The 14,040-nt window shown below is 38.1% G+C and overlaps 1 protein-coding gene across 4 annotated transcripts in view; it reads right to left on the bottom strand.

Annotated features, from left to right (window-relative positions):
- Positions 1-14,040, bottom strand: part of NSD2 (nuclear receptor binding SET domain protein 2) — a 106,371-nt gene that overhangs the window by 9,911 nt on the left and 82,420 nt on the right. For all 4 annotated transcript variants that reach the window (XM_084517772.1, XM_084517769.1, XM_084517770.1 and 1 more), the window contains 6 exons: positions 5,813-5,944; positions 4,619-4,742; positions 3,372-3,572; positions 2,540-2,719; positions 1,329-1,485; positions 304-509 (listed from right to left, as the gene is read on the bottom strand). In XM_084517772.1, coding sequence (XP_084373898.1) covers positions 304-509; positions 1,329-1,485; positions 2,540-2,719; positions 3,372-3,572; positions 4,619-4,742; positions 5,813-5,944 — 1,000 coding nt within the window. The remainder of the gene's footprint in view (positions 1-303; positions 510-1,328; positions 1,486-2,539; positions 2,720-3,371; positions 3,573-4,618; positions 4,743-5,812; positions 5,945-14,040) is intronic.

Genomic DNA, 14,040 nt, shown 5'->3' with positions numbered 1-14,040 from the left:
TTCCAACCAATGCTTCTGGAGTGTTAATGCTCTTAACAAATTTATCAATTCTACTGCCTGAGTTATACTCATTTGCTTTTCAAAAAGCCTAAGTCATCAGAAATAATTTCAATCAGATGCTATGTTTTTAAAAGTCATGATAATAACACTTTAGTTCAAAGTTAGTAATAGTGACTACTGGTCAAAAAAGTTTTGTACTTCAATATTGTAAAACAAATGCACAGAAACAGTCCTGAGGCTACGTGTGAAGAAAGTAAAGCATGCATATCGCAAGTTTATTTTTCTTTACTTTTAGCTATGTACCATTTTTGAAGACTTTTCCAATTCCTTTAATTCCCTGGTATCTACTCCCTCTGTCTCCCTCCATATACGGGAACACCCGTGCTTGGTGCGTCCAAAAGTAATCCTTGGAACCAAAGAAAAACACAGGAAATTCTCCGATTTCGTGCTTCATTTTCTGGATATTTGGTGGAACGTTTTTCGGATGGCAAACTTCTGCAGGCCACCATCTAGCACAGAAGTACAAATAGAAAAGCACAGCAATTTAGTAAAGCTTTTTCAGCAAGTTTAACAAAATCACCTTGAGTGGCAGTAACTGATAATTATTTCCAAATATAGGATGAAAAAAAAAAATGCCTCAAACTGAAAACCAAATCAAAACACCCTGAAGTAAACTTTAAATCCCCTCCTCCCCACACTCCAACTCACTGGGCAGAGGAAGAAGATTAGGTTAGAAAACAAAAGCCCACACTCAGATCTGTAGGACTTTCACTTGTCTGCAAGATAAGCATACACATAAAGCTCCTCATATCTGGTTAGCAAAAGCATCTTTAACAAAGTCTGCGATCTCTGTAATTGTCAAAGATTAAGAGACAGCTGATAACAGCTATTAAGGCTTTCCAGGGTAAACCCCACCCACCTCTATCTCACCCAAATCTCAATGAAGTGTAAAACCTTGACAGCTTGATTGACTTATCTGCCAGTCAGGAAGGTAGCAATTTAGCCAATTACAAGTTATACAAGCTTAATTATTCGAAGAGATCTCTGAAACAAAAGGGGTTGAAGGCATCCTTAGTAGAAGCACACATCAGGAGACTCAGGAGGAGTCCTGTGAAGATACTGCCATGGCAGAGAGCAACAGCAAAGCTTTAAAGTCTTGGGACTGGGGTGCTAAGCACAGCAACAGCTCCACGTGAGGTGGGATCCCTCGTTCAGAGAAATGAGAAGTGTGTGTGCAGCAAGGTTGGCCTACAGAAGAAACCAGCTATATGACACTTTATTAAAATACTCTACTATTACTGTAAAAGAAAATAAATTGTTCATCAGACCTGTAATTTCCCAGTTTAACCCAAATAATATCCTGGAAATGGAGTTTCTTCCCTGCCCTGCAGTCGTTGCAGTACCAGCTCCCATCTGGCATTTCAATGTTTAAACAGTCTGGGTGAAACGCTGCAGGACATGACTCGCAGCACAACAAGCTTCCTCCTTCCGAGAAAAAAAAAAAAAAAAAAAAAAGATTGAAAAACATCAAGACAAAAAAAAAGTTTTGCATTCCAACCAGATTCAAAGCAGTGCGGTACATATGTGGTAGGTTCAGCCAGAAAAAAATGGTTAAAACCATGCCAGTCTGCAACAAACGTATCATTTAGTTGTGTACCGAAACCAAAGGATCCTGACTCATTTGAATGCCTGGCAGACTCGGGGTTAGTGATACATACAAATTAACAAGCAAGCTAGTTACAAAAAAGCCAGAATAATGTACCACAAAGTAAAATTACTTCATTTTAACAATTATAATATATTTAACATAGTTTAATATATATTAAGAATTTACTGTATGTAAAATTTGGACAACAAAAATTAAGCCTAATCAGATTTCTCTGATGTTTTTTTTCCTCGGGAGAAGAGGTGGGGAACAAGATTGTTAGTTTGTTCCATGAATTAACAAGTAGAAAGTTAGCTGCTGCTTAGCAAGCTGCTACACTGCATGTTAATTTGTTAACAAATCAGGTAAACCCTCGTTGCCACAGTTTAATCAGCACTACGTGTTTTGTGGTTCTCAATATGAAATAAATTTATTATACAACATAAAGGAAAACATCCTTAATTAGTGGCCCGCCTGGCAACAACTACTACGGATTCAATTTGCTGTCTGCTATTAAACTGAAAGCAACTCTTAAAATATTTATGTTTTAATATTACATATTAGCAATAAAGAAACACAAAAAGAGCTTCAGTACGTTGCACACAGGAAAGAACAGAGGACTTCTCATTATGCGTCTCTGGCAAAGAATTAAATTAGGCTTCTGGTTGCTGGACAAAGTCCAAGTGAAAACATTCTTTAGTAAATTATATCTGCAAAAAAAAAAGGATACTCAAAAACTTAAAGCAGCACAAGCCAACCTGAAGTTATTTCAATATCTAAGGGAGTCAAACACTTTTCTAATAACTTTGTGTAGACAGATTAGTAAATAAAATGTAAATTGAAGAATAAAGCATTTTGCTGTTACATATACGTAAGAGCTTTGCATCAGTTTACCTTTTGAACACACAAAGCACCAGCTCACATTGACATGCGCATGATGACTTTTCCCTTTCATGGCAGTGAAATGATTCGTACAAACAATGCTGTTGGAAGCGATGACTGCACATCCTGCAGCAATGCAAACGTCTCCAGCATGGTATGCAACAGGACAGCGAACACAACGCATCATCTTTCCTAGCAAAGCAGAATACTGCCATATTATTTTTGAACAACACCCATCTCTCATTTGATCTAAAAAACTCGTATTATTACCCGAGGTAGCCTATATACACAAAAAAATATATCAGCTACATCATCAACATCTGCATATTTACGTTCAGCAACAATACTGTTTTAACAAAAGGTTTTTAAAGAACATTATACTGAGTTTAAAACACTACACTATTTAACCGTGAAGGCTTTAGCTGTGAACAACCAAGTAGACAAGCTTTCCTCAGTCATGCAGTTTTGTCTACACATGTTGCCCCAAGCTAAAAATACACATGGAGTCACATCTTCACGTTCAGCAATGTGCATTTGCAGATTTTGCCCTTGCTCTGTGTGCCCTGTCTCTCACTGACTACCATATATGCATTTCATTCTCTCTTGAGAAGAAAACATGCCTAGCCATAGATAATTTAAAGCTAGTTTAAAAAGACCATAAACAAGGTAAATACTAACATTGACAACAATTATGCAATTATTATTATTTAAAAAAAAATCTGAATCAATGGTACACGTATGCCTGAAATTGCAGCTTGGAGCTACTACGTAAACAAATTCCTTACCTTAACAGACCGTAAACAGACTTAATTTATCAGGCATTAAAATGTAAAAATGAAACTACCTTTTGAAATTCGTGGATGGGAGGGGTTACTAACATGACAACTTAGGCAGCTGTGGAGAGGACATCGAAAACCCCTGTTCTCAAAAACAGTTAGATGGAATTTTTTCACACAGGCTTCATGGTAGAATTTTCCACAGTGAGAGACGACACAGCGTTTCAGATCTGCCTTTCTCTCTTTACACACAAAACAGGTATGCACACCTAGTGGCAAAAGTAATGAAAATAATGTAACTAACTTTTCATCCAAATGTGTATTTAAAATGTTTTTTTTGTTTTGTTTTGTTTTGTTTTTTTAATCACACAGTCACATGTAGGGGAGGTGTTGTGTTTTCTTTTAAAACGAAAGCAAATTATATTATTGGATAGAGCAATTTATTTGCTTTAACTCTTCAGCATTAAATACTGATCTGTTTAGATACAGAAAAAATAAAATCAAACAAAGCAAAAAATAAAGTTACAATGCAAACCCACTGCAGTTAAAGTGTACGCAACACCCAAAGCCTCACTGATCTGCTTTTATGTTCTTATTCATAAGCAACAGTATGCCAGGACAACTGAATTTTTTGTTAAAGCAATGAAACTGGATGATTGGTTGTCTGTGATCCTGTATAATTCGAAGCAGGTCCACCAACCTAGGAGAAATATCTGCCAATCTTTTCTCTGGACTGCTTGGATCAACCTTATTTTGAAGCAGTCTTTTTCCAGCAAGGCTCACCACATGTTCTGAACTGAACTTATGAGCAAGAACACAAATGTTTTATGTAATATTTTCGATTAAAAACTTCCAAGCAGTTATTATAGGATTAAAAGCAAATGAAATTAATAGCAATAAGGTAGTCTTTTAATAGGAAAAGCAAGAGATTGATACAGACACACAAAGAACTGAAAAAGGACTTAAAATGTTTCACTTGCTGCTTTTTAGGTCTTTTTTAGGATTTCTTAGGTCTTTGTGACAGACATTAATTCTACTCTGTAATTGTAGTCAGCAAAGAATCTGCAATTATGAAGGCAGTGGAATTCAGGGCAAATCAGCCAAGTTGCAAGAGAGCTCTCACTGAAAACAGAGTGAGCTTCCTAAAACATGGCAAAGTTACAACAGCAGTAATGAATTCCCACCCTGTCAGGCACCATGGGATAAGTATAGTTTATTCATAGATACATACTCTGTCCAGGGTGATTTCCTGTAACAATGTATGAGAAAACTACAACTTTTTTTTTCTTTTATTAATAGAAAGGGACAAACTTGCCTGATGTACATTCACTACAAATGAATTTTCCTGCAGGTCTTCCAGAGAGCCCAAGGCAGCTTACATGAAAAGCTCGATAGCAAAGTCCTTCACACAGTAGGAGATCACCTGTTTTTTCACACAGCTTTTACAACACAAAGGCATTGAATGTTAAAGAAAAGTTCATATGTGGAAAAAACTGTTTTCTTTATTCCTTGTCATATATTGCTCCTCAGAAATCTCTTTTCCCATTGTTGAAATCAAATTTAACAAGTGAAGACAATTCTACAAGCATCATCACATGCCCTTGCTTCCAGTAGAAACAATTATTTGTCATTAAACTGCTTAAACTGCCAGAAACACCACTCATAGAAATATGGTTCATGAGTAAATACAATTTGACAGAAAAAAGGAAAAGAAAAAAGCTCTAAGAATTTTTTCCCTCAGCACACTGATGCATCTGAGTCGTGTTAAAAAGCATCCTTATTTCCCTTTTCTTTGGCAAAAAAGAAATTAATCTAGGAGGCACAATGAAACTTCTATGCCCAGGCTGTTAGCAATGACACATGCATAACTAAAAATGAACTCGACAATAATGCTGGCAGAATTTAAGTGATTAGCCAATAATTAAAGATAGATATAACCTCATCATCACTATGTACAAGAAGAAATAGAAATATAACTCCTTGTCCAGTCTCCTAGAAACAAACATAATCTGCCCAGAGGTATTGTGTTATCCTTTCGTAATCTAAGAACAGTGTTAGAATAGTTTCAGGAAGGGTTCTGCTTTCAATATACAGGCTTTGCTCCTCGTGCAGTGCTCACTCAGAAGTGCAGAACCAACTGTGTTATATTTCCTTCACTTTATGAACAGATAAGCAAGCAGCTCTTCCCAATCATTTAACTAGTTACACGACAACATTCATGCACTTACTCTGAGGTACAAATTATGTTTATTTTACAGACCTGGAAACTAAAACAGAAAGGCTAAGTCACGTATTTGAGATCAAGGAAAAAGAAATTAGGGATCAAGAAAAAAAGAAATTAGGAATGAAGAATTCCATTTACTGACGTGGGGACCTGATCACTTATATCTCCTCCGTGAGACATGCACAATAAACCTGTTTCTGGCCTAATGTCGTTTTCACCTTTAAAAAGACCTTTTCTAGGAAACCTCAGAAACCACAGCTCCCTGCCCCAGCTAACATCTCTCACCTGACACACATATTCTTTTTTTGTTCCCGCTCCTCGCTCAGATTTTTTGGATGATATAGACACTTCAGTCTGAGTTTCATCAGCACTTTCATAGGGAGACTCTGAGCGCTCATCTCCTTGGCCATCGGAGATCTGAAGATTAAACATACATGTTAGAGAAAGCAGTCACGTATGGTGCAGTTTGTTCAGAATATCAACTGAAGCAGACGGCAATTCAGGCTAACAGACTGAGGCACATTCTTTTGGGTTTATTTCCCCACCTTTAAAGGAAAAAATGGATTAAAACCAGAGTATGTATTTGTGCAAGTCTCTGCAATAACAACCATTTTCACAAATTCAACAGCTGCTAAAGCAAAATACCAAGACTTTGTAATATGGCATTTTATTCATACTCAGCTCTATGATCTAGTTAGTCAGGAGTGCCCAGCCAGTAACACGGGGACATTCTCAGATTCCTTGATTAAAGTTTGAATATGTGCTTTACGAGACACTAATAGTTCATTTCAGAAACTTAGTAAAACCTTATGCTGCATATGAAAGTCTCCTACCCAAATATTCTCCTAGAAAGTGGGACCAATATGTAGAAGAAGAAAAAAAATACGTTCGTAGAATGTTATAACTAACAATGAATTCAAAAAGATGACTCTGTTATGGATAAATCTTATGTAACAAATCTAGATGTGTTAGAGGATCTTTTTAATATCCATAATTTACTTTAGGGAAAAGAAAGTAATACTTAGGAGAAAATATAGGGCATTTTTCAGTTCAATAGAATTTAGGGCTGGAATGCAGAAATGAGTCATTTGTCTTATCTCTTGTTACAGCATAAAATGCAGAATTTCAAATTGCTGCCCCCAGACTGAACTCAAAGAACTGTTTGGCTAAGTACATTCTCCAGGAGAGCATCCCAATTTGCATTGCAAAACAAACCTGCCACCTCTCTTGAAGCTTATTCTAATGGCTATTCACACATACCATCAAAAATACTGCCTCATGCCCCTTTTGAGTTGTCTAACTGCAAATCACAGCTGATGATGGTTTCTCAAGGGGTTTCACCTACATTAAAAGTCCTTTGGAACCAGATTTTTTCCTCCTGTGGAAGCAAGCTGCAATTAAGCCCGTTTCAATCCTATTTGGATTGAAGACCACATTTAGCCAGAATGAGGTCTCAATTTCTCACTACGGATTTTTTTCCAGCTTCAAGAGGATTTTAGTGGGTTTTCTCTAAACCTTATCTGTACTTTACAAAGGCTGTTGAAAAATCAGGCATGAGAACACCACAAGCCTCCCAAGCACTATATTCAAAGCAAATCAACATCCTGCTCCTCTCCACTATTTCTGTTCCCCTTGGCTAAAGCTCTCCCTGAGCATTTTCAACACAGCACTGAAACTCACTGTAAACTGCCAGAGTGCTCAAGAGATCATTTTGCCAATAGCTGTTTGTCAGGACACAGGCAAACTTTATATGAAGAATTTGCTTTCTGCTTTCAGATGTACAATCTTATATTTATCTACAGTAAAGCACATTTGATTAAAACCTGTCCTGCTCACCAAGTAATGGAGACAGCTACATGCAACCTCCCTATGAGCCAATCTCCACACCGTGTGCAAATTTATTAGAAGTGATTTATTTTGAAATCAGAGATAAAAATGTGAAGATGTATCAGGCCTAATATAAGTCTTTATAAAATCCCTTTAGAAATGCAGGCTTTGAGAGATTATTTCTCACCGTTGCTTCCAGCTAGCTTGCATTCCTTCAATTACCATTTGCTCTCTTTGACTTCGTATAAGAATATTTCACAAATTGGATCATATTGACTTTTTTTTTTTCCAGATTACTTGCAATGATTTAAATGCATTTTCTCTGTGCAAATGCATACTACTGAAGTGATTCCTGCCTACATTTTACCTATGAATATTTCTACAACTGGATTGATCTTGAGATTCTGCCAGAGGGTTTTAGAAGTGGGTTAAAAGAAAATGCACGTAAAATCATTGCTTTGTTCAGATACCGGGAAACCTCTGTCCTCTGGAAAGAGAGTGGAAATAGCAAACTGCAAACGCAGCTGCACCCTGAGCAGCCAGTTTTTGCTGGGAAGCAGCAGATTAAGAAAGGTAGTACTGGAGTTAAGCAAAAAAACAAAAATGTTTTCCCTTAGGGTTTAAGCGAAGTTACACAACACGCTTATTTCTGTTTAAACTATTCCCCCAGAAACGCTAATTAGTATAAGCCGTGCACTGCTGTAACTCGAAGGAAAGGTAATCCTGTTGACAGATGACAGCCCTTCAGAAACCCCTCAGATATGGGGCACAAAATCACAAACGTACAAATCATAAATTGAAAACTGTTTTCCTACAAACCTGGAATGTTACTGCCTTAGTTAATGCAATAGCCCTTCACTTACATTAAACGGCTCCTGAGCCAAAGCAGCACTGGCAAGAATTAAACACTACATCTCAAACACGGCCACAAAACCCAATTTCTAGCAGCCTGTTTAAGACAAAACTTGGCAGTTTACAGCAGCCTATAGATTAATGCCGGATTTCAAGCCTGAATACCGACATGCCTAGCATGAAGCAAATACCTTTAGTCATAGAGCTATACAGCAACGAGGCTGAGAGTGTCTTGTGAGATGAGTGTGATCTGCCCTTTGTGACTGCCCGGAGCCCCCCCCGTGCTAAAACAAGATGCTCACCAAGCGCCAGCTCTGCACTAAGCAGGGATACCTGCTTGTGGGCTGCTGCAGTGCCAAAGAATCAATACGTGCATAAGCTCAGCATCAGGCTTTTATTGCCTCGTGCAGGCTGCTGCTACAGAGCAAAACCGCTGCCTGGCTGCTGCCGCTACCTGAAGGTTTATCACATCCAACAGTCACGTTATATATAACTCATACAAAGCTACCATCATCACCACCCATTTTATACCAGCTCATTTTAGGAAGCTCACGAAGGAGAGGGGCTAGCAGATTCCCCCATACAATTGTAAGAAAGGGGAGCATTTCCTGAGGATAATTCAGAGTTTGAACCTAGTCTCAGGCGCTTCATCTCACAGGACAAACACTTTTCTACCGGCCACCTCCCTGTGTAAATATCCCCCAATTCTACGCAGCCCTCTTTTGGGTCTGCTCCCTCTGCGGCGAGAGCTCAGCTCCCTCAGGAAAAGCAGAGGATGACAGCAGCAAAGTGAAACGCCTGCCCGTCCCCTTCAGGCCTGCGTGGAAGGGGCTGAGGCAATTTTGGCTGAAAATGTTTCTCGGGGAGGCCTTACGGCCCGGTGGCATGTAGGGCACGGCAGGCCTGGGAAGGCCACGCCTGCGCCCTCCGCAAGCCGCGGCGGCAGGGCCAGGCCTCAGACCCAGCCGGGGCTCACAACACAAATATCTGCAGGTCACAAACACCAAGGAAAGGTGATTTACAAGACAACTGCCACAAATCGGTGCCTAAAGTAAAACACAGCCACCTCTAAAATTAAACATTAACGCTCCTGTGGTTTGTTAGCATGGCTAGCGTGTCACAGAGTGAAGGGTCTGACAGGACGTACACAAGCACGTACCCACGTCACAGCATTGTTCTGCGAGAACCGGAACAGCTTTTGGGGTCTTTTTTTTTCAAAAATTGCTACTTTACAAACTTCAATCTTCCTTGTGATCATGCCAGAGCTTGTCTTGTTCTTATTTTTGTAACACAATCTCCTCAGCAAAGCAAATTGCATGTAATTATCTCTTCTGATATTTAGGCCAAGGTTCAAAGGAACCAACACTTCGATTAATGGCAAAAGCTGTTAATTAGTAATTTATAGCCATTGCTGGTTGCTGATTTTACATTTTGAGGAATTTCTTATTTCTCACAAAGGCAAAGTACAACTTTTAAGAAAGAGCGAATTTAGGGGGGAAAAAAGAGTTTTTCACTTTGGCTGTATAGTGACTGACAAGTTTCGGCAATGAAATCACACCCGAACTCTATAATCACCTGCATTTTTCATTAGCAATTAAAGATGTTGCAACACGGAAGACACCGTCCTTTTGCTGCAATTAGTATCGGCACAAGCACCGGCAAACCTTACACATCACACAGTCTCCCCTTACCACCGCCTTCAATTTTTGAATCTCCCAATTATTTTTAGAGTGGCTGCTGTTAGAGGCTTGCACTGGCTGAACACAGAGCAACCGGCTGGCATTTCAGAACTCAAATCCACGTCTTTCTACTGGAAACCGTGCATCTGTGAGCACAGGGGAGAGGGAAGGGATAAAACTGGCCAGAAAACCTGGTCTGACCGAAAGCACGAGGAGCCCTTCTTCCTTTCATCGTCGGATTCTCAAGACTCTCTCTCCTCTCCCGTGTACATCAGTTGTTATTCACTGCTCGCACGTGTAAGACTCAAAGAGAACACGTAAGGACACGTGACTATTCTTATTCCCCCCTCCCCTTTTTTAACACAAGTTTTCTATAGCTTTGTTCTTGGAAAAAAAAATATGTTACTGAGTAGATGGGAAAGAATTTTTGGCATCTCTGTAAATTCTTTTGGTTTCGTATTGTATTTTTGCATAACGGTTGTTGCATAACGGGCAATTGTTTAACAGCTAAACAGCAGGACAAGATTTTCTATCACTTCCTGAGCTACTCTGCCCCAGCGTTTGTGCAAAAGGGATGTTCAATGTGCACAGAGATGCGAGGACAGCCTGTGGAATAATGTAATTTCCTTCTCAAGATTATGTTGAATAAGAATTTGGATTTGATGGAGGCTGTTGGGCAGGCTATGAAAGGAAGAATAAATGTCTGCAGATTCACATTTAAAATAAGACACTAAAGGGAAAAAAAATAAGGAAATAAATTGAGTCAGCTATGTGCATTTTGTGATTTTATGTTTATATTCTTAATTTTGTTTTCATTTAATCTGTCTAAAAAGATTCGCGGGGTAGGCAAAGGAAGGGGATTTGACAGAACCATCATGGAAAAACTTTTCAAATGTTTTTCCTACTATGAGTCTTTCCTCTGCTGCAAGACTGAGAGTTTCAGTTAAGCACATGGCTCACTGCTCCATCAATTAAATCACTTAAAGGTGAAGGGATAACCACTAATGTATGGAAACATCTCTCACTCTCACGTCATTCAGTACGTCTAGATGTTGAGTTCAACCCTACAACAACAATTTCTTAAGTATGTTTGCAAACAGGTACCTGGTTCCAGTTTCAGCCACACACTACAGCAGAAATATGAGCCAATTCCTCATCCTGGCATTATTTTTATTTTTTTATATATATATTTAGATGCAATTTGGTATGTAAGCTCAGCTTGCATATATCTAGGATTATAGGGATGAACTCTGCAAGTGGCATTATTAGTTCCTCATCTGGATAGTTGAAATATCATGTAATTTAATGTAAAAGAAAATCAAAATTGGTACTGACATATATCAGTATGACTGGCTGCCAACTGAGAATATGTTACAAGAAAGGATAGTCTGGAATTTAAGGAGTCAAATGATTCTGTGTTTCAAAGAAGTGGGTGAGGATGAAGTGAAATATTTATGTGGACATTTTCTTCATCCACTCATCTTTTTTTTTCTATTTAAAATTTTCTACTTCATTCACAATTTTCCACTTTGTTACAGACAGCTCCAAAATCATGTAGCAAATACCAGTGCCAGCAAAACCATTACATTGCAATTTCAAGGAAAAAGATGTTCAGAAATTCTAGATTTGAAAATAAATGGCTGTATTCATCCAATCTGCAGCCCAAGAATTAAAAAAACAAACAATGTTGCCAGAGTAAGAACACAAAATGCAACTGTTCTGCTTTTCAAGCCTGATCCTCAATCAGCTGTTGACCTGGCCATTAAATGTGGTTGTTGGTTGTTTTGTATTTTTTTCTTTTACAGTTTGGGATTAAGTCTTTATTTTTAAAAGCTGATATGCAAAACTCTCTTTGCTGGTTCATGTTATCCTGGGGGCAGGAAAGGGGTGGTGTAGGTGGTGTCTTTTTTTCTTTCCTATAAGTACCTCCTGCCCTAAAGGACTAGAACATCAATATTTGTCGAGGCCAAAACATATGCCCCATGAAGCAGAAGTTTCAAATACTATTCACTGTGTGTTAGCAATTGGAAAATGAAAAAGGTTCAATTACTCTTCAGTGCTTATGGGCTTCACTATGAATTCTCCTCTCCTGTAGCCAATTCAGACAAGCTTTCCCTGCCCAGTGTTTGAAGGTTCAAAATGAATTTGGAAATTTAACATGAGAAACTTGCTAGCATTTATGCATCCATGATGCACAAACAGGAATGGGCTCCAATAGTCACCACTCTACCAGCTGCAAACCCTTTCAGATTTTTCTACCTACCGAAGTGCAATTTCATTAAAATGTACATATTCTTCCTCAGAACACTTACTTTATCAACTCATTCAGTCTTATAAAAACACTTCTTGTATTACTCACATGTGCTTGTTTAACAGCATGTGAGTATTAAGAATACAAATTGCGGTCTTAGGGTTTTAGTCATATTCAAGACAATGTTGCTCTTCTGTCATGTTGTGCTTAAACAGTCAAAAAATCAAATAAAGGGCAAATTTTTCCAGAGCCAGAAAAGTTAACCCTCCCACTTCCCTTTGTTTTACTCAAGCATCTCTCGTTTTATAAGCCTGGCTGTAGAACATAAAATGGAAACAAAATCCACAATGTACACTTATTTTAAAGCTTGGGGTATATAAAATGAAACTAGAGCATGGTAGAAAATTCTGCTTTCTTGTTTGGTAAGCAAGTCACCTCTGCAGCAGGATCAGCAGGATCCGTAAGAGAAAAGCCCCCAAACCAAAAGTAACCTACCACTCCTTCAGAGTTGTCTTAAGCTACTCAGCTGGCTTAATTGGCATCCTCTCTCGGGTCATCCACTATCTTTAGCAGGTATTTTTATTAAAAAAAAAAAAAAAGTAATTTATCATTTTAGAAGCATTTTAGAAGCATGTTTCCATGACTTCTGAATGCTGTTGGCTTTTAAATTTCACTATGTTTAAATCTAAGGACACTGCTACAAGCTCAGACTTCCTGAAGTGAGTTTAGGGTCAGCGATCTCCACACCACAGACATCCAGGAGGAAGTGGTCTGGTCTGGCTAAGAGCTTCCTATAGAAAGATTGGAGTAGGAATGTTCTGATAAGCAAACTCTTTAGTCTTTCCACAGGGAAACACCAACTGCATTTTCTTCTTCTTAACAAAAGCTTAATGACTGGGATTTTTGTTGTTTGTTTAATCTAAGCACAACTTCTATAAAAATAAGTTAATAAGCAACATACAGGTAGATCAGACTGTATTCAAAAGACAATCTATTGTGCACCCACACGGAGACAGAAAAACTGACAGAGCCAATTGAGTTACAGTTAACATTTCCTTTATTTCAGTATAAGAATTCCTGAACTGAAGAATGGTATTTTGGCCCATACTGCTAGACTAGATAAATTCTTTAAGTATGCGGTGCCACAAGTGTACACAGTACTATAAGAGCAAAAAGACGGCCTGGGACAAGGTTCATTTTTATTATTAGCAGTAGTTAGACGTTTCAGATAAGGATATTATGCATTTCTGAATTTGCCTGGAAAGTTAATTAAAACTCTGAGAACATTTTAAAACATTATAAAATTGCCTACAGATACTCATGATACTTTGGTTTTGGACGTGGAATAAAAACCTACATTAGATAAACATTCAGTAAACAGATTCTCTGCACTCTGAAGCCTAGGTAATACACAAGATGAGAATAGTTACATAAGAAACTTAATTTTCTACACAAAATGTGCTGCCAAAGAACAAAATTCAAGCCTAGAACTTTTTTTCCATGTGAAAGTGGAAGCATCGTAACAAAACTGTATGACCTGGTGGGCAATGCAAGTCATTTCAACTGTTAGAGGCTTTAGCATGAAAGAAGTCCAATTACTTGCAGCATTCCACAAAAATGAACCCCTGTCAGCTTATTGGTGCTTTGAAACAGGAAAAAGAAAAACTATAGGCATACAGAAACAAACAGAGAACAACTGTCTGCTAAGTCACAGAGAATTCCAAGTGACACTAAATATTAAATTATTCTTAAATCTTGTTTTGAAGAGAAAATTATCTTCGAAGGAAGCTAAAATAAAATGCCAGAAGCACACTGATTTTTATTTTTTTTTAACAACCTGCAAGGTTATCTTCAACTATTTTTTTTCTTTAGGGCAGTAGTTTCTTTAAAATAATGTGAATTCC

This window comes from Aythya ferina, assembly GCF_964211825.1.
Source record: "Aythya ferina genome assembly, chromosome: 4".
NCBI classification, from domain to species: Eukaryota; Metazoa; Chordata; class Aves; order Anseriformes; family Anatidae; genus Aythya; species Aythya ferina.
The sequence above is the reverse complement of the archived record's forward strand: the minus strand, read 5'-3'. Positions and strand labels throughout refer to the sequence as shown.